The sequence below is a fragment of the Hoplias malabaricus genome, chromosome Y (genome assembly GCF_029633855.1).
Source record: "Hoplias malabaricus isolate fHopMal1 chromosome Y, fHopMal1.hap1, whole genome shotgun sequence".
Taxonomy (NCBI): domain Eukaryota; kingdom Metazoa; phylum Chordata; class Actinopteri; order Characiformes; family Erythrinidae; genus Hoplias; species Hoplias malabaricus.
This window is the reverse complement of record NC_089820.1, coordinates 27,442,528-27,465,423: the sequence shown is the minus strand read 5'-3', so window position 1 is coordinate 27,465,423 and position 22,896 is coordinate 27,442,528. Positions and strand designations below refer to the sequence as shown.

The window sequence follows — 22,896 nt, the reverse complement described above, 5'->3', positions numbered from 1 at the left end:
CATCGCTCCAGAGAACACAGTTCCACTGTTCCACACACCAGAGGAACCCCATCACTCCAGAGAACACAGTTCTACTGTTCCACACACCAGAGGAACCCCATCACTCCAGAGAACACTGGTCCACTGTTCCACACACCAGAGGAACCCCATCACCCCAGAGAACACCGTTCCACTGTTCCACACACCAGAGGAACTCCATCACTCCAGAGAACACAGTTCCACTGTTCCACACACCAGAGCTAGGGGACTTTAGACCCCTGTGACCTACACTTGGCATTGAGCTATCTTTAAGCCCTATTTGGAAGGGATTAGTTTTCTTTGGGGAGCGGGGTAATGTCATTCCAACACGGGACATCAGTAATTCATAAAGTATTTGAAAATACTGTGTGGATCAGACACAGCAGTGCTACTGGAGTTTTTAGACTGTCCACTGCTCTGAGAACAGCCCTCACACTAAAAATACCAAGCCCTCAATGACCTAATGTTCCAGTCGTGAAGAGCGATAACATGTGAGAAGATGGTAAAAATGTTACTAACCTCTACACAGTTGTTATAACTGAGGTTATAGACAGTTTAATGGTAAAGTTTTAGCTCCTCCTTCCTCCAGAAAACCAGCGAGACCCTGAGATATGACGGAGTATTCCCCAGTTGTTTTTACTGCGTGTTTTACAGTAGGAAATAGGCTCAGGAATCTTTCCTGAAATGGGAGCAAATTCCAGAAAAATGACTGAAATGTTCTGTTCACACGGGATTACACCACTTGTATACAGTAAAAGACTCATGCAGCTGCTTTAGAGGGTCTCTTAGGTGTGTAAAGTTGTGTGTAAGTGTGTGTAAAAGTGTGTGCAGATGTTTAAAGTTGTGTGTAGTTGTGTAAAGGTGTGTTTATTTCTCGGCAGGTGTTGCGGACCCATGTGATGGTGCGAGTGGGTGGAGGCTGGGACACTCTGGAGCATTACCTGGACAAACATGACCCCTGTCGCTGTAACGCCTTTGGTGAGTTCACTACCTGTCCTTCTCTCTCTCTCTCTCTCTCTCTCTCTCTCTCTCCCTCTCTCTCTCTTTCACTCTCTCTCTTACTCACTCGCTCACCCAGTCACACACACACTCACCCAGTCACTCACACACTCACCCAGTCACTCACACACTCACCCAGTCACACACACACTCACCTAGTCACTCACACACTCACCCAGTCAGTCACACTCACACCTGTGGGACAGTTTCACACACTCACCCAGTCACTCACACAGTCACTCACTCACCCCCTCGGCAGGTGCCACTGTGACCAGTTCATCAGTGTGATTTTCTGGTTGTAATCTTGTGGCTGATCCTGTGGGTGAAGGGTGGACCCATGAAACGCTGCGTCTGTGTTTTGCTGATGTGTGTGTGTGTGTGTGTGTGTGTCCTCAGCTCACAGGTATCAGCCGGGGAAGGTGGGAGGTGCGGCCCCCCACAGTAAGAGCTCCAGTGCCCACTCCTCCCGCTCCACGAGCCCCGGCCCCCAGTGGAGAGGGGAGACCATGACGGCGTTTAAGAACCCGGACCGGCGCTCACTGGAGCCTTCATCATCCTCCACAGCGTCGTCTTCCTCACGGCCTGGCAGAGCACCGCTCCCAGACTCAGAGCCGGGGAGGAGCGCCACGGTCACTCTGCTGCCCAGACCCCCCCGGGACCGGTCAGAGCCTCGGCTCAACACGCTCAGGTAAACAACAACAACAACAACAACAACATCAACAACAGTATTAATAACAATATCACAAATGACAACAATAACAGCAATAAAAAACAATAACAAACCAACAATATCACTATCAACAGCAATATAGTGATAAAATAGCAACAATTAAAATAAAACAATATAAAAACATAAACAACAATAACAACTATAATAATAATAATAATAATAATAATAATAATAATAATAATGATGATGATGATGTCAGGACCGTGCGGACTGATGGAGGCGGACACAAATGTATGACACAATAGACTTTTATTAACAAAAGATAACAAACAGAGATAGACTTGGAAACTAGACAGGATCCTTGGAGAAAGAAAGAGACACAGAGACTTGGACAGAGAGACCATCCAGGGAGAGCTCAACAGACCAAACCTAGACAGAGAGACGGATACAGAGTAAAGACACAAACAGACTTGAGACAAGAGAGATACAAACACACAGACAGGAACAGACAGACCAGACCGGCAGAGGGAGAGGGAAACAGACGAGAGAAAAAGGCTAGAGAGACAATGGAATGGTGTGTAATATGAAAGAGGAACAGACGAGACAAACGGACTGGAGAGAGAGAGGAAAGAGGAACAGACGAGACAAACGGACCAGTGAAAGTGGAAACAGACAAGAGAGGTACAAAGACTGACGAGTTACAAACGGTCCAGACTAAAAGAGCATCGGCTTCAAGGGGCTCAACTCCCGGGGCGCGTAAACCTAGACCCCCCCAGGAGCTGGCGCAGGAGAGGAGCCTGGAAAACAAAACAGAACAAGACAAGACTGACAGAACAGTGAACCAACAGGTGACAGGACTCAGGACAAGACAGGAACAGACACAGGAAATGGAGCTGGCGACATGACAGGACCGGAAACAGAAGACTGGACTCGGGACTGGACAGGAGACTGACAAAGGGCAGCAACGGGAGACGAAACTGGAGACCAGACAGGGGACTGAACAACAGACTGGACAGGCGACTGATGAAAGGGACTCGGGACAAGTCAGGGCTAGAGATGTGTGACAAAACCTGAGCGGGGACAGAAGACTGAACTGGAGTGGAAACAGGAGGCGAGACACTGGACTGGAACAGGGAGTGGAGAGGACTAGACTGGATTTGTGTGGAAACACGAGACTTGACAGGAGACTGGGCTTGAACACTGGACGGGAACTGAGACAGAACTGGGGTAGGAAACAGAGACAAGACTGGGGACAGAACAGGACCAGAAACGGAAGACTGGACAGGAGCATGTGACTGGATAGAGGACAGGACAGGGTGCTGCGTGCTGTGTCACCGCCCTTGCTGTATCTGAAGTGGCCTGGGTCACCACCTTTGCTGTGGGACGCTGCCGGTGCAGGCCCCTACCAAGACGTCCTCTGAAGCAGGGGGTCCTGCAGATACGTCCTCGGGAGCAGGGGGTCCTGGGGAGACGTCCTCGGGAGCAGGGGGCCCTACAAAGACGTCCTCGGGAACAGGGGGCCCTGCGGAGACGTCCTCAGGAGTAGGGGGCCCTACAAAGATGTCTTCGGAAGCATGGGGCCCTGCGGAGACGTCCTCGGGAGCAGGGGGCCCTACAGAGACATCCTCGGAGGCAGGGGGCCCTGCGGAGGTGTCCTCAGAAGCAGGGGGCCCTACGGAGACGTCCTCGGGAGCAGGGGGCCCTACGGAGATGTCCTCAGAAGCAGGGGGCCGTACAGAGACATCCTCAGAAGCAGGGGGCCCTGCGGAGACGTCCTCGGAAGCAGGGGGCCCTACAGAGATGTTTTCAGAAGCAGGGGGCCCTACAGAGATGTTTTCAGAAGCAGGGGGCCCTACAGAGACGTCCTCGGAAGCAGGCTGGGGCTCTGGATCCTTGGGAGTAGCCTTGGAGAATCTCGCTCTCTAAAGCTCACAAAAGGACTCCACATTAATTTCCAGGGCTTTTTCTCTCAGCAGTTGATCTGTTCACTGCAATGCTTCCCCTTTGAGGAGGGATCTCACAAACACAACTTTAATAAACTCGTGTGGAGCAGGAAGAGTCAGGAAGTTAAAATACAGTTTACATTTTAGTAGAAAACCTTCACAGTTTGAACTCCCCTCAAATTCAGTGGGAACTCCTATAAATCACTGAAAAACAGCAGGTTGATCAGACTCCATCAAAACCAGTGATTCTCCTGCTCCTCTGAACTTCTGTGGAGAACAGTCAGTGCTCGCTGCGTCCTTTACTTGGTCGGACATTCTGTCAGGACATTAATAATAATAATAATATAAACAAAAATAAAATGAAAACAGCAACAGCAGCAATAATAGAAATGTAAATAATAACAACAAATAAACGATACAAAAGTGTTACTAATATTTTGATTCCATTGGAAAGGGGTGTTTCTGATAAAGTGGCCAGTGAGCAAAGGGAGGTGTGGGATAGCGGAGGTCTGATTCTCTCACTGACCTTACAAAGCACGATAGTTACTTACACACCACGATAACACAGTGAACTTCTTAAGGGTAGCACTCACTTACAATCACACACACACACACACACAGAGGAAAGCAGCAGATTGTAGTGAGCAGATTTCACTAATCTCAGGTGACACTGACCTTCTGCGTTTTGCATGTGCGTCTGCTTGTGGCAGACAGGCGTCACTGCAGAGAGGGCAGTGTGGAAGTCAGGATTAACACATACACACCTCACAAACACACTGCAGAACATCTACACAACATCAAACAGACATCTTCTTCAGACCGTCACACACCGCCCCGAGGGGCTGGGGGGCATCGGCCTGAGAGTAGAGGGCAGAAGGGTGGGGGCAGTGTTCAGACGGGGGGGGGGGCAGTGAGGGGCGTGCGTGTGTGTGGATAGCTTGTGTGTATAGATAGCGTGTGTGTGTGGGTGGGTGGGTGGATAGCTTGTGTGTACGGGTAATATGTGCATGGATAGCGTGTTTGTGGATAGGGTGTGTGTGGATAGTATGAGTGTGTATAGCGTGTGTGTGTGTGTGTGTGTGTGTGTGTGTGTGTGTTCGGCCCCTAATTGCTGCACTGCCTGAATTTGGATGAGTATCAACCTGTTTGTGTTGTTCCTTTTCCAACATTGTGCTCTGAGTGAACAAACTGAACCCTGAGGCCTGGAGAAAAGAACACACACACACACACACACACACACACACACACACACACACACACACACACACACACACACACCATTTCTTTGTCTGTATCGTGTGCAGTTTATACGAGGCTCTGTCATCACCCGACCGTATTAAACTCTCTAATCTGAGCTCTGCCCCGACAGTAAAGAGAGGGCCTAACCCTGGTGTGTGTAGATAAGGTGGAGAGTGTGTTTTCTTACACACACTTAGACCCGGTTTGTTCTCTCAACAGGAACACACCATTGTTTGACGTAATTATGAGCGTCCAGCAGATTTGTTTTGGCACGAAATCGACATTTCCTCCGAGAGTCCGGTGGAAAACACACTGAATGAAATGAACCCCTGTGGCTCTGCATACTTTATCACCCCCCTCTCCCCCTGTTCCTCAGCGCTCAGGACCCCCACAGAGCAGGTGTGATGTGGTGGTGGATCATTCTCAGCGCTGCAGTGACACTGACGTGGTGGTGGTCTGTGAGTGTGTGTTAACCCCCTGACCCTGACTGATGATTATGTGGCTGAAGGCCATCAGATCCTCACAGCAATGTTCCAACCACAAGTGAAGTGTCTTCCCAGGAGCAGACAGTGTCACTGCAGCAGAGGGTTAACCCTGTCACTGCTGGACCCTCTGCAGGTGAGTCAGGTGGGGATTACAGCAGATTAGACTAATCTCAGAGTCTCAGACGCAGAGAAAACACAGATCAGCAAAAGGCTAATCTGGGTCCCGCGTCAAGCTGTGCGTCTGGAGAGTAAACTCCCAACAGGGATGTTCACACTCAGGCCAAAGGTGAGTGTGTGTAGCTGTCAGCAGGTGTGAGTGTGTATGTGATTGAGTGACTGTGTGAGTGACTGTCAGTGTGTGTGTGTGACTGGGTGAGTGTGTGAGTGACTGGGTGAGTGTGTGAGTGACTAGGTGAGTGTGTCAGTGACTAGGTGAGTGTGTGAGTGACTGTGTCAGTGAGTGAGTGACTGGGTGAGTGTGTGAGAGACTGGGTGAGTGTGTAAGAGATTGGGTGAGTGTGTGAGTGACTGGGTGAGTGTGTGAGTGACTGGGTGAGTGTGTGAGTGACTGTCAGTGAGTGAGTGACTGGGTGAGTGTGTGAGTGACTGGGTGAGTGTGTGAGGGACTGGGTGAGTGTGTGAGTGACTGGGTGAGTGTGTGAGTGACTGTGTCAGTGTGTGTGTGACTGGGTGAGTGTGTGAGTGACTGGGTTAGTGTGTGAGTGACTGGGTTAGTGTGTGAGTGACTGGGTGAGTGTGTGACTGACTGGGTGAGTGAGTGACTGGGTGAGTGTGTGAGTGACTGTGTGAGTGACTGGGTGAGTGTGTGGGTGACTGTGTCAGTGTGTGAGTGATTGGGTGAGTGACTGTGTCAGTGTGTGAGTGACTGTGTGAATGACTGTGTGAGTGACTGGGTGAGTGTGTGAGTGACTGTGTGAGAGTGACTGGGTGAGTGAGTGAGTGACTGGGTGAGTGTGTGAGTGACTAGGTGAGTGTGTGAGTGACTAGGTGAGTGTGTGAGTGACTGTGTCAGTGTGTGAGTGACTGGGTGAGTGTGTGAGTGACTGGGTGAGTGTGTGAGTGACTGGGTGAGTGTGTGAGGGACTGGGTGAGTGTGTGAGTGACTGTCAGTGTGTGTGTGACTGGGTGAGTGTGTGAGTGACTGGGTTAGTTTGTGAGTGACTGGGTGAGTGTGTGAGTGACTGGGTGAGTGTGTGAGTGACTGGGTGATTGTGTGAGTGACTGTGTGAGTGACTGGGTGAGTGTGTGAGTGACTGTGTCAGTGTGTGAGTGTAGCTGTCAGCAGGTGTGAGTGTGTGAGTGACTGGGTGAGTGTGTGAGTGACTGTGTCAGTGTGTGTGTGACTGGGTGAGTGTGTGAGTGACTGGGTGAGTGAGTAAGTGACTGGGTGAGTGTGTGAGTGACTGGGTGAGTGGGTGAGTGACTGGGTGAGTGTGTGAGTGACTGGGTGAGTGTGTGAGTGACTGTGTCAGTGTGTGAGTGACTGGGTGAGTGAGTGACAGGGTGAGTGTGTGAGTGACTGGGTGAGTGAGTGAGTGACTGGGTGAGTGTGTGAATGACTGTGTCAGTGTGTGAGTGACTGTGTGAGTGTGTGAGTGACTGGGTGAGTGTGTGAGTGACTGGGTGAGTGAGTAAGTGACTGGGTGAGTGTGTGAGTGACTGGGTGAGTGAGTAAGTGACTGGGTGAGTGTGTGAGTGACTGGGTGAGTGGGTGAGTGACTGGGTGAGTGTGTGAGTGACTGGGTGAGTGTGTGAGTGACTGTGTCAGTGTGTGATTGACTGTGAGAGTGACTGGGTGAGTGAGTGAGTGACTGGGTGAGTGAGTGAGTGACTGGGTGAGTGTGTGAATGACTGTGTCAGTGTGTGAGTGACTGTGTGAGTGACTGGGTGAGTGTGTGAGTGACTGTGAGAGTGACTGGGTGAGTGATTGAGTGACTGGGTGAGTGTGTGAGTGACTGTGTCAGTGTGTGAGTGACTAAGGAGTGTGTGAAACTGTCCATAAATGTGAGTGAGTGACTGGGTGAGTGTGTGAGTGACTGGGTGAGTGTGTGAGTGACTGTGTCAGTGTGTGAGTGACTGGGTGAGTGAGTGACAGGGTGAGTGTGTGAGTGACTGGGTGAGTGAGTGAGTGACTGGGTGAGTGTGTGAATGACTGTGTCAGTGTGTGAGTGACTGTGTGAGTGTGTGAGTGACTGGGTGAGTGTGTGAGTGACTGTGTCAGTGTGTGATTGACTGTGAGAGTGACTGGGTGAGTGAGTGAGTGACTGGGTGAGTGAGTGAGTGACTGGGTGAGTGTGTGAATGACTGTGTCAGTGTGTGAGTGACTGTGTGAGTGACTGGGTGAGTGTGTGAAACTGTCCATAAATGTGAGTGAGTGACTGGGTGAGTGTGTGAGTGACTGGGTGAGTGTGTGAAACTGTCCATAAGTGTGTGTGAGTGACAGAATAATGATGACTGAGATGAAGAGAAAGTTCTGAGCTGAAATAAGGCCCTGTAACATTCTGTGTGTTTATATAATATTTATGTAATGTTTGTTTATCGCTGTAAATATGTATTTCTCCAGATTATTCTCAGACGTCTGACGTGAAGAGTTCACTTTTCATTAAAATAACATTTAATTCTGGCAGAAACGTAGATTAAATCATGTTCTCATTAATGTCCGAAATAACCCTGTGTGTGTGTGTGTGTGTGTGTGTGTGTGTGCTGTGAGGAATAAAACCTCTGTGCATGCTCAGTTTCTGCACTGAGGGCCACGGCTGGTCCCCACAATGTAGATCTGATGTGTTCACGCTTAGGGTTCGACGTCCCTGTGTTTGGTTCGTTTCGATGTCTTTTTTGATTCATATTGTGGACAGCTGTGGTCTAAAGATTAGAGCTGAGGGCTGAGGACTGAAAGGTCATTGGTTTGATTCCCAGGAAAACTGGGGGCAGTGGGAGTGAAGGAACAGCACTGTCCTCCTCCTCCATCCACAGCTGAGGGGCCCTTGAGCAAGACACGGATCCCACAACAAAATGAAAGTTTATGAAATGTCCCTACATTGTATGAAAACAAATGTGTGTGTGTGTGTGTGTTTGTGTAATCATTAATTCCACAGGCTCAGTAATCCCCTTTCTCTCCCTTTCTCTCTCTCTCTCTCTCTCTCTCTGTCTCTCTCTCTCTCTCTCTGTGATCACTCTGTTAATCCGAGCGTATTTTCCCGCCGATTCAGGGAATGACTGGCAGTTGTGTTCAGCATCCACACTAATCAATCCCAGCATGCTCTGCATAAACTTTGCCCTCAATCCTATTGGCAGAGAGTCACAGGTGAAAGGTTAATGCACACAGTGTCAGCGCCTGTCAGGATCAGGATTCGGACGCAGGGCTGTGCAGCTACTTCAGAAACGAGGGTTATTTATCAGGAGTGTGCTCCTCTCGGCTGCAGTCTCTAGGTCAGGGTCCTCAAACTACGGCCTGCTGCTTTTTACAGCCACAACGCAAACTGTCTGCCGTTTTACGTCTTTGAACTAACAGAGTTAATGTTGGCTATATATTGGATATAATATTGGAAAATAATGACAACAAAAACATCAACTGCCCACAGAGTTCATCAGTGTTTAGGGCCGATCCAGACAATCAGCAAGAGGCTTGTTTCTCTGCACCTCACACACGTCCTACAATAAAATAAATGTATATGCTCCAGCGAGAGAGAGAGAGTGAGACGCCGTCCATTATGGCACAGTTAGTTCCGCCCCTGCAGTGTGATTGGCTGAGAGTGTGTGTCACAGTTAGTTCCGCCCCTGCAGTGTGATTGACTGAGAGACCTTTCAGAAGGATTGTTATTGCACAATAATGGCACTCTGACTGATGCTCTTCTGGCATTACTCCGCATAATACATGTAACCTAGCAACAACACCATCCATAACCATCAATAACACAATTAAATATCTCTTAAAGTTAAGTGTAATACAGAAAAACACCTTAACTGGTACCTAAGGGCTTTCTTAAAGGAAATCGGCATAACCCCTTAAATACCCCTTACGTACTGAATGTCCCTTAAGTGACGTCATAAAGTTCCCTAACTGTCAGTTCCCTTAGAATTATTGAAGCGATGCAGGTCCTCACCTTAACGCTCAGAAGACGGAGAACACGGCTGCATTGTTCAAGGTTTTTGAAGATGATTGTGTTCCTAGGAGAGTTTTTTTTCGAGAGAATCCTCTAGACCCTCAGACTAACAGTTATTTAGAGAGAACAGGTTTAATGTATATATTAATAATAATTATAAATAGAGGGGGACAGTTCATGAATGAACTTTGAATTTGGCTTGTCACATATTGCTAACATGGTTCTCATAATAATGCATTTTATGTGCACACGTTCAAAACACAGTTCACAACAGTTTGAAAACACTTGGTTGTTAATAAAAAGACAAAACATTAACAAATCTGTCATTGCTTGGTCATCTGGTTAATTACTGATCTCTCTCTGTCTCGCTTTTCTCACTCTGCTTCTCAGGAACAAGGACTCTCTGTTGCCCTTGACTCGCCGGCTCTCTGGAGACAGCGACTCGTCCACTGCTTCATCTAAAGGTGGCGGAGGAGGAGGAGGAGGAGGAGGAGCAGGAGGAGGACGTTTCTCTCTGGGAGGTCGTCGTTCTAACGGTGAGGAGGTGATCCTCATGGTCAACCGGAAAGAGGGCAAGCATGTTATTGAGCGTGCGGATTGTGGGCCCCAGATCCCTGCACTTAGGCCACCTCAGACTCGAGCTCGCAGCGCCTCAAGGGAACGCCCCGGACCCCCTTCTTCTTTTCTCAAACCAAGTCCACCACAAGGCCCTGCGGAGGGGCATCGAGCTGCTCGTCCAGAGAGGGGAAGATCTCTGGGCTTGGACGGGATGAAAAGAATCCAAGGTCCTCGCTCCCTAAGCCAGGGTAAAGCTCCTCTCCGTGGTCGAGTGAGTGAAGCAAGCCCTGGCTCCCCTCGGCACAGAGATTCCCTGCCCAAAGATGATCTGAGGCCCAAGCAAGTGCCTCCAGGTTCCCCTAGACTCAGCGGAGGCCTTACCAGGCGTCAGACGTCTTCTTCAGCCTCCAGTTCACCCATCAAAGGAACCAACAGCCCTGTGAAGAAGGGCATGGTAACCCCAAGACCTCCAGCCCCTCGTTCTCCCTCTTTGGGAAACCGCAAGCTCTTGCCTCCTGTTTCTCAACAAGGGCGACGTTCTCCACACTCCTCAAACAAAACTCCTCATCATCCTCCTAGATCCCCTCGGGTTTCCCACAGCCCCCGATCAGTCGGGAGGCCCCAAAGAGGAATGGGTCACCAGCAAGCCCAGCAACCCCAGGAGGATGAGATGGGGTTCGGATTCCAGATGCTATCCAGCCAGGATGCTGCTCAGCATGAGATGGAGCTGTACCGCAGCTTCGAGGCCGAGTTCCTGGCCAACACTAAGCAGCAGGAGCAGGCACAGTCCAGCCAAACCAGAGCACCTTCCTCAAAGGAATTGGGACCTTTGCAGCCTCCAGTCTCCTCTCAGCATGGCTTTGGGATGCTGGGTGATCCCAATGTTACAGATTCAGCATACTCCTCTTCCAACTCCTCATCCTCCTCTTTAAATGTGGGAGGGAAAGTGGGAACCCTTCCTGATTTACGGGAATCAAAGCGGACCCGGAATTGCGCCTTGGAGGATCCCCCTACGCTGCTGCACAGCCAAACCAGAGCTGGGCTTCCCAACGGTGGTGGGCTACGATGGGCTGGTCTTGGTGGGGGTCTCCGAAAGCTTCCTGCCATCTCCAGCTCAATGGAGGAGTGCGAGCAAGTCCGGGAATCTGACTCGAGTCTTCCCTACACTCCCCGGCATATAAATGGAGGTCACTTGGGGATCCCTCTGTCTGAGGTGCCCATGGATGCACAGCAAGACTGGGCTGGGATAGAAGGTGACATTCCTCTTGGTGATCACCATCCGAATCTGCCCTACGACCACGAGGATGCCAATGCCAACCCTAATGAAGACCTTTCACTTCCAGAGACATATCCTTCTCCTTTACCCCCGCCTCCAGAAGACTGCTCCTACAACGACTCCTCCAGTGAGAGCTCTTCTATGTGTTTTAGTTTGAGCGAGAATCTTTCGGATGGCTCCTGTACCACTCCACCTCCTTCTGTGGCCAACGGAGATGGCGAAAACACAGTTGTCCTGCGTCCCAAGAAGGGGCAGAAGAAGGCAGAGAGGGTGCCTTCCATCTACAAAATCAAGCTAAGGCCAAGGATACGGCCTCGAACAGATAACCGGCCAGAAAACAGTCCGTCAAGGATTCCCACGCCAGTCAGTTACAGAGACCTACACCACCGACAACAACAATCCCCTGCAAATCTGTCGCCTCTTCAGACGCCTCCTCAATCGCCGAGATCTCACGGACGCCAACCGTCTCGCAAAGCTCTGAACCAAGCCTTTGCCGATCTCATCCATCCTCAACAAAGATCAGCCACCATGGGATCTAGAGAAAACGCCTTCTCCCCAGAGTCCAGCTTGGACGGGGAGCCTTGGATGTAACACAGCGTGTGAACGGCAGTGTGGATTAATGCAGAAGATGTTAACCTGTTGATATGGGGTCCTGAATGTATTGCCACAGGTGATGAGCAAAGGGTAATCGGTTTTAAACTGGGCACCACCCTGTTGATATAATTACATCACCAGTGTGTAAAGATGCTGAGCACTGGTCACTATCTTGTCTTCGGTCATTCCTGTGCAAATAAAGGCACAGTGTGATCACAAAGTAAAAGGGACACCAGAACTACCAGAAAGATCCCTTCTTGTCCTAGACAGTGGCTGTGGATTATATATTTAGCACACTGGAAAACCTTCAGAATCACAGATACGCATGACACAATTTTCTTGTTTTGATTTCTGAGTTGTTCCTGTTTTCTCAAAATGACAAAATACTTCAAGTCCTGGATTTGGACTTTATAAATGGAATAGAAATGGGAAACACCTGAGTTGAAGGCTGCCTGCACAGACATTTCATAACACATGCTAAATGATTCGCTTGGATATTTCCAAACATCTAATGCTATGGCATCTATGTTGGTTCAATCCCTGAGGGATGCCTTAGCCATCCGCGACCAGGAGTCATCATATAATGAGTCAGTAGTTGGCATTGCGTGTCTCAGAGGAAGCTTGAGCTTGTCCTCACCCTCCGGGTGTTGGTGGCATTGCGTGCGAGGAAGTTTAGCTAAAAGTTAACTGAGTGGAATTGGGGACCATTCAGTAACCAAAAATGTCTTGCAAATAAACCTTGTTCCATTCTCCATCTTCTTTCTCCTGTAAAGGTACCATTTTGGAGGATGTGTTTTTGGAGGATGTTATTGTGGCATGAACCATCTTATCTTACATTTACACGCATAATGTGTAAAAACATTCAGAGACTAGTTTGCGCTCAAATGTGTGTTTGATTTTGCATATTATGCAAATTAGCTCAAAATTCTAAGTGGGTGGAGCTTATAGGTATTTGAGGCTTTTATTTTATAGCAATCAGGGAAAAAAATTAAGAGATACAGACCTCGAAATGTTTGTTTCTTCGTTAGCACCACCATCAGGCCAATCAGTGTCATTTTTTGTTGCCCACCAAGATGCTCACAAACTACATCTAACCTCCATGTGTGGTGTCTGTACAACCCACGGTCTCATCCACACAACAACTTTTACAGGAGAAAAAATCCTTACAAAAGCAGTAGGGTTCTACGCACCGAGTGCCTGAACCCTAATAAATACAGCAAGCATAGCTTCCTAAATGGTCTTTGATGCTAACGCATGTGTTATGAAGTGCCTATGAAGCAGGCCTTCACATATAAGGTGTTACCAAATGTCTCTTTACCAAAGGATACCGTTCTGAGGATGTCAGGATGTCCGGACACCAGCTTAGCATGTCACTTTTCTGATGTTTCGTTGCTGCAGGATCATATTTGCGGCAAGTCAATCACAGGATTTGCTTCCCTCGCTCTCAGTGTGCAAGTGTTGATTGTGTGCCGTCCGCACAGTGTAGGTGAAATGAAGAGGAGGAAATGAGAACATGACTCTTCACTCCATTGCACATTCAAAAGTCCTGGGATTTCTCTGCAAGACAAAGAGTGTGCACTGGGAAAAATGACGTCTTATTCAGTGAAAACACAGTAAATATAGTCAGTACCTGTAATATTTCTTGTTATGGGACTGTTGTAAGAATATTATGAGTATTCACATGTTTGTAGCCAGATATGAAATTCCTTAATGATTATAATCAGAAAGAAAATGCTGAACTTCACTGGCAGATAATCTCGCTCATTCCAGTAGAATAAAATACGTAAAAATATGTGAGAAATATAAGATATACTGACTAGATTGCAATTACCCAGCCAGAACACCTCAGCGGGTCCCATGTGGGATACTGGCTGCAGGCTTAACCCATTCTGGTCCCATCTCTGATGCTTGAGTGCATCCAAAACTGGTACCAAAATTTAAACCATTGACAAAAGATGCTGGTCATTTGGACCCCTCATCGGTGCTTTGGGAGGGTAATAAGACGTCATGTATTTTCCCTCACCTCTAGAAGTCCCCATTAACTCCAATTTAAAGTGTGTTTTCTGAGTATAAGGGTCTGGTTTGTATCCATATGTCTGTGTCTGTATCTCTTCCTGAGGTTCAATCTGTTTTGACCATCACTTACAAAGCAACAGATTTTTCATTTTGTCACTGTCCACTGGTCAGAAATTCCCCTGCTGTCAGAGAGACGTTATTTAAGCACGAAATCCCTTGACTTTCCATTTGATTCTACCTTAGCTTTTTTTTGTTTAAATAATTTACATTTCAGGTTCTAATTGATTGTGTGTGGATCCAGTTTTAAGGAATCTGCTCTTGTTTTATGAAGTTGTGGTTATCTTTTATTGTTGAGGTTGACAGGCTGAAAGCTGGACCTAGTACAGGACGTTGTTGTCGGCCTTTTCCTCTTCAGGACCAGGACGATTGTTCATTCACGTTTAGTTTGAATGTCCCAGACACTTTAGAAATGTCCCCAGAGTTTTTGTTTTTATTCGTGTCACATCTCATTTCAATGTCTTTGCTTTGTTAGCTGTCATGAGGCTAAATAGGAGGGGGATTTTTGTTGATTTTATTTGGCAACCATGCTGGAGTGAACTAGGGCTGCACGATATGGACACAGTACTGTGTTCCAATTATATTTTTGCACATTGCGACTGTAGTCATTGGCGTTATGAGGAAATCCACATAAAGAGTGGGCATCCACTGCAGAATTATGGAGTCAGAATAGGGTCAAAAAGATTTTGAGCTCCTAAAACAATATTCTCAAACGTACTGAAATTTGCAGTTGGGTTTGAGCAACTACATAAAGGTAAAACCCAAATGCAATGTGGAACCCAAATTGGAATGTTCAAATATAAAAACAAACTGTCTGTGAGGAGTGTGGTGTGTTCTCTCTGTGTTTGCGTGGGTTTCTTCCGGGTGACTGTCTGTGAGGAGTGTGATGTGTTCTCTCTGTGTCTGCATGGGTTTCCTCCGGGTGACTGTCTGTGAAGAGTGTGGTGTGTTCTCCCTGTGTCTGCGTGGGTTTTCTCCGTGTCACTGTCTGTGAGGAGTGTAGGTTTTAACTACAGTTTTTAAGTAAAGGTTTTTACACTGTAATCATAATTGTAAAATTATTTGTGAAAACCAGTATCGCAATAACACTTAGCAAATGATATATCGTGCAGCCCTAGACAGATCTTTAGTGTAACTAGGGCATCTCCAGACAGTGGTGAGGAATGTCAGCTTGGAATAGAGGCTATTTTAGAGGATATTTTTCCACCTGTTTCTCCAGATGACCATTCCAGATTATCCTCCACTGTGTATCTAAACCTCTCCTCCGTATGTTAGCCTCAGTGTACATGCTGTTGTGCTGAATAACAGTGTAACCGTAATCGTGTTAAACAGTTCAGCACTGCCATGGGTTCATCCCTGTCCTGGGGTCTTTCGCTTGCATCACATCACAACAATGAAAAAAAAAAAGAAATATATAAAATATGTAGGTAAATGTAATGTATTTATGTTTGGGGGAGGGGTGAAGAGAGTTGAAGTCTATGTGTAATATATGTGTATATGTTCAATGTTGAAACATGGGGTTGGTGTAGTGTGTATATAATATTAATGGGGTCTTAAGATTATTGTATAAAAATCCATGCTGTTGGTTTTGGGTAATTCTGCCTTAGCTCTATGCACAACTGCTGCCTTGGAACAACTCGTTTTTGCCTTAAAGTGTGAGTGCTCAACTTAGTGTGTGTTTATTCACATTATAACTAGTAGTATCCCACCCAGAGACCACCTTAAAGGGACATTCTGGCCTTAATATAGAGTTAAATATGTTATTCTCTGTGTTATGTAGTTTACTGCTGCAATATTACAACATTATCCTCATTGGTTTCACACAATCCACAATTTTATATCAGAGTTAAGTTTATGTTCATCTCATTACAGTACCGTTTTCTGCACAAATTACACACCACAGACATGGGGACTCCCTGTGTTGAATGCTAGCCTGAATGCTAACCTAGTGACATAAAAAAAAGACAAATAAATACAGCCAGGGTTTGAGAAAAACTGTACAGAAAATTGATACTATCTTTATTCAAACACCAGGGATTAGCTAAACCAAGGTCCATCATGCTAACTTTAGCTTTTAGCTTAATGTGCTACCGAGATAGCAGACACATTTGGCCCAAAATCTCAAGGTTGAAATCTCAAAAATCAAAGTTGCTGTGGTATCAAGCAATCATTGCCTAGCCACGTATATTAGCTAAAAATACAACCGTGCTAGCATTAGTCTGACTCTTACTTCAGTGATGAAAAATTAAAAGCGATTCTGACTTATTCAGACACCAGAGATTATTTTTGACAGAGAAAATTAGATTTTTAGCTTGTGGTTTTCTCATGATCTGCTGAGTCATTTTTGGTGTTTAAGAGATAATGAGGTAGTTAAACTAAGATAATATCATAAAGAATTTAAATAACTGTTATTAATTACTGCTACAATAAGAATAAAAAGTTAAAGAAACACTAGGTCCTTTTATTACATTAAAATTATAGCTTCAAAATAATTGTGATGCCCCTCTGAGCCATAATAAGGAGAATAGAGCCTCTGTTGTTGCCACACTGCAGAAACTGCACTACGTAGCTAAAATTATGGAGGCAGGCCAGGAAATCACCATTTATGTAATGGACCTTTTCCAGTAACTCTTTTTCAGAGAGATAAGCTTTGCAGAGACTACTTCATTTTTTGGCCAGAGTGTCCCTTTAATTTGTGCAATAGTGAAAGCTAAAACACAATATTTAAAGTATGATTATCACTAAAGTCACATCAACTACACTTGCTTTCCTGAACCTGCAGCCCCTGACTGACTTGAACCCCTTTACACTTTATTTGATTTATTTAGCTGAGAGGGTGATGAAGGGCTCTTAATTTGGCGAGTAGCTCAACAAGGAAATGTTCTCGAGGGCGTGGATCACACATTCTTCAAAATAAAGGTCGCTAAAGGGTGCCAGGTTTGAACACACTGGGTTCTAGTGAGTGTGCAGGTTGTTTAGTACACTTCCGTGGAGTTATTTTGTATATACGACTAAAATAATACAATTATAAATTAGAATAATGTAAATTTTGGATTTGTAAAATATATGTTCAGTCAAATTAAAGAGAAATTCCACCATGCGTTTAGAACTTTTAATACAGCCATGAAACATTTTCATCTGTGGTTTAAACACTGTTTTACGATATTTCTCATAAAAACACAGTCATTCTGGAGACTAAATGAAAGGGCTATATTCTGATTTCTGGTCCCTATCAGCCACAGCGTGAACAACACACAGAACAATAATCTGTAACCTTCATCCTGATCAGGGAGACTGTCTGAACCCTGCTCATATTCACTGGAGCAGGGTGACACCTTTATTAATGTGTTCATATATGGATTCCATAGATATTTTAAAGTTGTGGTGGAATTACCCTCACAATTTTAAAAGAATACACTCAGTTTTATAAACCCCATGACTTTAGAACCTTGCGCTAATTACTGCACCCCGTGAGGAACCTTATTTTAAAGACTGAAGTAATTACGTGGACTTTAAATTGAAATACTCTTTAATATTATTCTAAACTGTAATATGTTTGACTTGATTTTTAAAGCCACATATAGACACAGTGATCCGGACTCTCCTGTGGTTCTGTGGCGCCACCCTGTGGCTGATACAGTGAACGGCACCTCGTGAAACAATGGACCGTACACTCAGCAACTTTAATATTCAAATAACCTTTTGTTTCTACACTCCACTGATCCCACAGGTCACTGTAGCTCCTCAGTTACAGACTGTGGTCCATCTGTTGCTCTGCATACTTTATTAACCCCCACTTCCCCCTGTTCCTCAGCGCTCAGGACCCCTGCAGTGACACTGACGTGGTGGTGGTGTGTGAGTGTGTGTTGTGCTGGTGACTACAGTGATGTGTGTTGTCAGTGGAGTGTAGATTCAGTCAGGTGACTGTACTCTTCTGGCTGATGAGTGTATGCTGTAGAGGTGTGGAGAACCGAACTGATAACGGTGTAATATTGTAGTCCAGGGTGGAGAGCGGAGGACCCAGGCCACTGATGCGAATGTCTGGATGAGTGTTTGAATGAGGGAGGTGTTTAAACCCTACTCTGAGGTGTGTGTGTTGGTTTAAATGCTTTTATTTATACAGGAGTGAGTCTTCCTGGTCTGTGACTGTGGGTAATGTATGTGTACGACATGAAAGAGATGATGCTAGTGCTTAGAGCTAGTTTTATTGTTACTGTTGGTATTGGAAGCTTTATTGTACAGTATGTCTTGTGTGGATGAGAAATGCTTTGATTTCTGATCAATTAAAGCTTTAATTGGGGCTTTAAAGACTGTGAAGGTTTTTCCAGGGCTCTGAAAGGGTGCACCACATGAGAAGACGTTGATGTTGGTTGGCTGTGTCTAGTCTTTGCCGAAGGGACTGCGTTTAGGAGTCATTAAGCTATTACTGTCCTAATCTGACCTTTTAATGTGGCTCCATGTGTTCGCTGGGCTTCGCTCAGGGCACGGTAGCTTTAAACCCCTCTTGGTATTGAGCTTGGTGACTTTAAAGGTGCAGTATGTAAGATTTAGAGGGCTCCATTAGCTGAAATATGAATACAGTAAACCAGTCCGTGTTTTCATGATGTGTATCATCACCTGCTGTGGTGATTTTGTTCACAAGTTCACACATGGATCAGGGCATCTTCCAAAAGACAACATTAGGAGGGAGGGGTGAGGGAGGGGCAACCGGTTGGTTTTAACCAGCAAACTGCACCTTTAAGCTCACGCGCACACCTTAGAGGGCCCCACGCTGGTTAAACAAGGGCTAGGATTCTGTCTGTACCGGGTCCACATGGGCTCATACGGTGCTTTTCTACTGCATGGTCCCTGCTCTACTGGACTCTACACATCTCCTCCACCAGGTGAATCAGGTTCTGGTTCTGGAAGCGGGTTCTTGTTTAGTGGCTGTTCTCTCGTGGTTCAGAGCGAGTCGAGTAGGGACTAAACCGTGGCGTGTAAACCTTGCAGAGCGCTGATTGTCCAGAGAGAGTCGTCACTCTACGCCACGCAACGCAGACGACCAGCACCAACTCTCCATCTGTAAAATCTCCAGCTGCAGCAGAGAACACGTTTGTTTTTATCCGACTCACGATGATGATGACGGAGGTGTGTTCAGTCCCAAACAACAGCAACACGCCGATACACCATGAGTAAACACCGCTTAACGTTACCGCCGCCGTTGTTGTGGTTTCCAAAGCCCACTGTTCCCCTTAGAGACAGGGTTAGAGACGACACTGATACATTTCTAGGGGGACCTGTGGGAGTGAAAAACTGCCCAGGAACCAATCAGAGAGTAGAGTCCAGTAGAGTCGGGACCAAGTAGTCAAAAAGTGCCAATAGTGGGTTGTACTGACCGGGTGGTACCAACATGTCCCATTTTAGATTCTGAGAAGTGAGTGGACTTGTCCTCAGTTGATGTTCTGTGGGCTACTGTTTCTGTGCCTGGTTCTGAATCTGGACTCACACTCAGAGGAACCAGGAGTGGACTTTTATTACGTTGCTGAAGCTGTCCTTCTCCATTCACTGCCAATGGTTTCTCAGACGTCTTCATCCACAGATCGGCCGTCTCTGTAACGTTTCGTCTCTGCAGTGGCACCTCAGCTTTATTGTTTCTGACAGAGTTCTTTTGTCCTTTGAATTTTCTGACGGATGAAATCAGTTTGAATGTAGGACACAAGCTGCATGGCTTTCTTTAAACTTTACAGTTTGTGTGTGGTTTCTCCCAGTGATGTGTTCCCTCTGCGTCCGCTCACACCGTCACACACCAGTCTCTGCTCACAGACGTCCCCTCCCCGAGCCAAGTCCAGCAGTGTGTGTCTGAACGTCTGTGAACACTCCCTCTCTCCTCGCTGCATCTGTCTTTCCTTCCGCGCTTTTCTTTCTTTCCGAGTTGTTGATAAAACATACAGAATCAGAATGAAAGTGTGGAATAGAGTATTGTATAAAAAAGCAATATTTGCAAAAAGCAAAAGCCAGGACTCCACTGTTCTTTGAAATGAAAAGAATATGAAACAGATGCTGTTCATTTTGTTCTTGTAATAAATCTGTTTTTCAGAGGCACATGGCTCCTCTCTGACTCTGACTCTTTACTCACAACATCACTCACTCACTCACCCTGTCATTTACACACTCACTCACTCACCCTGTCATTTACACACTCACTCACTCACCCTGTCATCTACACACTCAAACACTCACCCAGTCACTCACACACTCACCCTGTCATTTACACACTAGGTTATTCACACACTCACCCAGTCACTCACACACCCTGTCATCTACACACTCAAACACTCACCCAGTCACTCACACACTCACCCTGTCATTTACACACTCAGTTATTCACACACTCACCCAGTCACTCACTCACTCACCCTGTCATTTACACACTCGGCTATTCACACACTCACTCTGTAATTTACACACTCAGCTATTCACACACTAACCCAGTCACTCAAACACTCACCCTGTCATTTACACACTCGGTTATTCACACATTCACCCAGTCACTCTGTAATTTACACACTCAGCTATTCACACACTCACCCTGTCATTCACACACACACACTCTCTCTATCTCTCTCTCTCTCCCTCTCTCTCTCTCACACACACACACACCTGGGGACAGTGTGACACACTTACTCCATATATCAGTGTGTGTGCTTAGACTGTGGAAAGAAGGCAAAGCACCCAGAGGAAACCCTCACAGACACAGAGAGAACACACCACACTCCTAAAAGGCAGTGACTCGAAGAGAGGCTCCCACTCAGGAACCTGAGACTCTGCAGCGCCCCCTTACTGTCCACTACAGTTATTGTTTTTATTTATGAGCCCAGCTTCATCATGTCATGGATTAATGTTCTATTTTGTGATATAAAGTAGTTAACTTCACATAAATCCGCTCTGTCTTTATTCAGATCATGTTCACATTAAAGTGTGAAACTGGAGCCCACCAACCCACACACTGTGAAACAAGACCCCAGTCAGTTTTCTGTTATCTGCCTGAGTCAGAAACACGGGATAAAACGAGTCGTTCTGATTCTGCTCCGCTTCTGACGTCAAGTGCAGAGACTTTAGAATGGCCCCGCCCCCTCGTCTGAGTCTGTCCAATCACAGCGCTGGACCCGTGTTTACGTGAGAGCACAAAGACGAGGTTAAACTCAGCAAAACAGACACAACGAGCGCGGAGAAATAAGAGCACTGAGTAAAAACGGAGAAGAAAGAGAACAGAGTGAAAACAGCTAAAAACCAGAGCTTCTGCTCCTCGCTCCTCACTGCTGTGCGCTCGGGGTCGGGGTGAACAGCGAGCGGCTCATTATCATTTAAAGGAACAGGTGCTGAAAGCGGGCGTTCTGAACAGGGCTGTTTACACAGGGGGAGAACACTGCTGTGGGGCTCGTGGGGTTTGGACCAAGGCAGGTCACAGGTGTTAGAACTAGTACTGTGTTCACTTAAAGCTGGAATGAGTGCTGTGTAAACAATGTGTAAATCACAGGCCCAGTATTAGAGCTTTTTGTGCTGTTATACGCAAAACAGAGCAGGTATTTACGAGGTTTTAATTATGGCCCTGTTTCAGCGTGTATCTGTCAGTGGGACAGTTATCATCTGTGATTAAGGATTTGTTATTTTAGTTTCTGTGTTTGTTTTTAGGTTTTTAATGAGCACCTTATAATCAGACTGTTTATCCCTCGTCTCCCTGCGCCACACAGGGCTATGGGAAACATTAGCCTGCTCTAAAGCTGAAGTGGGTGAATTATTCACCAGTGAACTACAGCATGCAGCTCTCACTCTGACATTCTCCAGGCCGTTACAGTTAGTTGAGTTTTTCCAAAGTGAACACACACACGTATAAAATACATACAGTCAAAAGTAACACAACAATAATGATGACATAAATAGAACATTAGACACAGCGATCCGGAGTCTACCCGAAACCACTGGGCGCAAGGCAGGAACACACCCTGGAGGTGAACACACCACACTCCTCACAGACAGTCACCCAGAGGAAACCCACGCAGACACAGGGAGAACACACCACACTCCTCACAGACAGTCACCCGGAGGAAACCCACGCAGACACAGGGAGAACACACCACACTCCTCACAGACAGTCACCCGGAGGAAACCCACGCAGACACAGGGAGAACACACCACACTCCTCACAGACAGTCACCCGGAGGAAACCCACGCAGACACAGGGAGAACACACCACACTCCTCACAGACAGTCACCCGGAGGAAACCCACGCAGACACAGGGAGAACACACCACACTCCTCACAGACAGTCACCCGGAGGAAACCCATGCACACACAGGGAGAACACACCACACTCCTCACAGACAGTCACCCGGAGCGGGACTCGAACCCACGACGTACAGGACCCTGGAGCTGTGACAGAGACACTACCTGCTGTTATACACACATTAATCCCATACAGAGTAATACACACATATATTCACATACAGTAATACATACATATTTATATACACAATACACACACAGATTGAATATTAATTTATACATACAAAACACAAATACATCAACACCCAAAAATACAGTCATTCACTAATACACATTCACCTCCACTGTCAGGATGTGTGTGAACCGTCCACACACAGATCAGAGTAAACCCTGAGAGGATCAGTGAATAACACCGCGGATGATCCCACAGGAGAGGGACTGCAGCACAAACTGAGAGAGTTAATGCTGCTATGGTCAGAACAGACATGGCAGTGCGGGGGTGTGTATGAGTGACCACTCTGTCCCATTTCCCTCCCTTCCACAGGGAGCGCTGCAACCACACCATCTCTGTTACTTCACCTGGCAGTGGTTTTAATCGCGTGGCTGATCACCTGAGTTAGTATGTTTCCATTCGTCCAGGTGAAGAGCGGACGCT

The 22,896-nt window shown here is 46.7% G+C and overlaps 1 protein-coding gene across 1 annotated transcript in view; it reads left to right on the top strand.

The window, feature by feature from the left end:
- LOC136678587 (GAS2-like protein 2A) overlaps nucleotides 1–20,051 on the top strand; it is a 28,967-nt gene extending 8,916 nt beyond the window's left edge. Inside the window, exons 4-6 of the mRNA XM_066656626.1 lie at nucleotides 900–996; nucleotides 1,414–1,705; nucleotides 9,869–20,051. Coding sequence (XP_066512723.1) covers nucleotides 900–996; nucleotides 1,414–1,705; nucleotides 9,869–11,903 — 2,424 coding nt within the window. The 3' untranslated portion in view covers nucleotides 11,904–20,051. The remainder of the gene's footprint in view (nucleotides 1–899; nucleotides 997–1,413; nucleotides 1,706–9,868) is intronic.
- The last annotated feature ends 2,845 nt before the right edge of the window (nucleotides 20,052–22,896 follow it).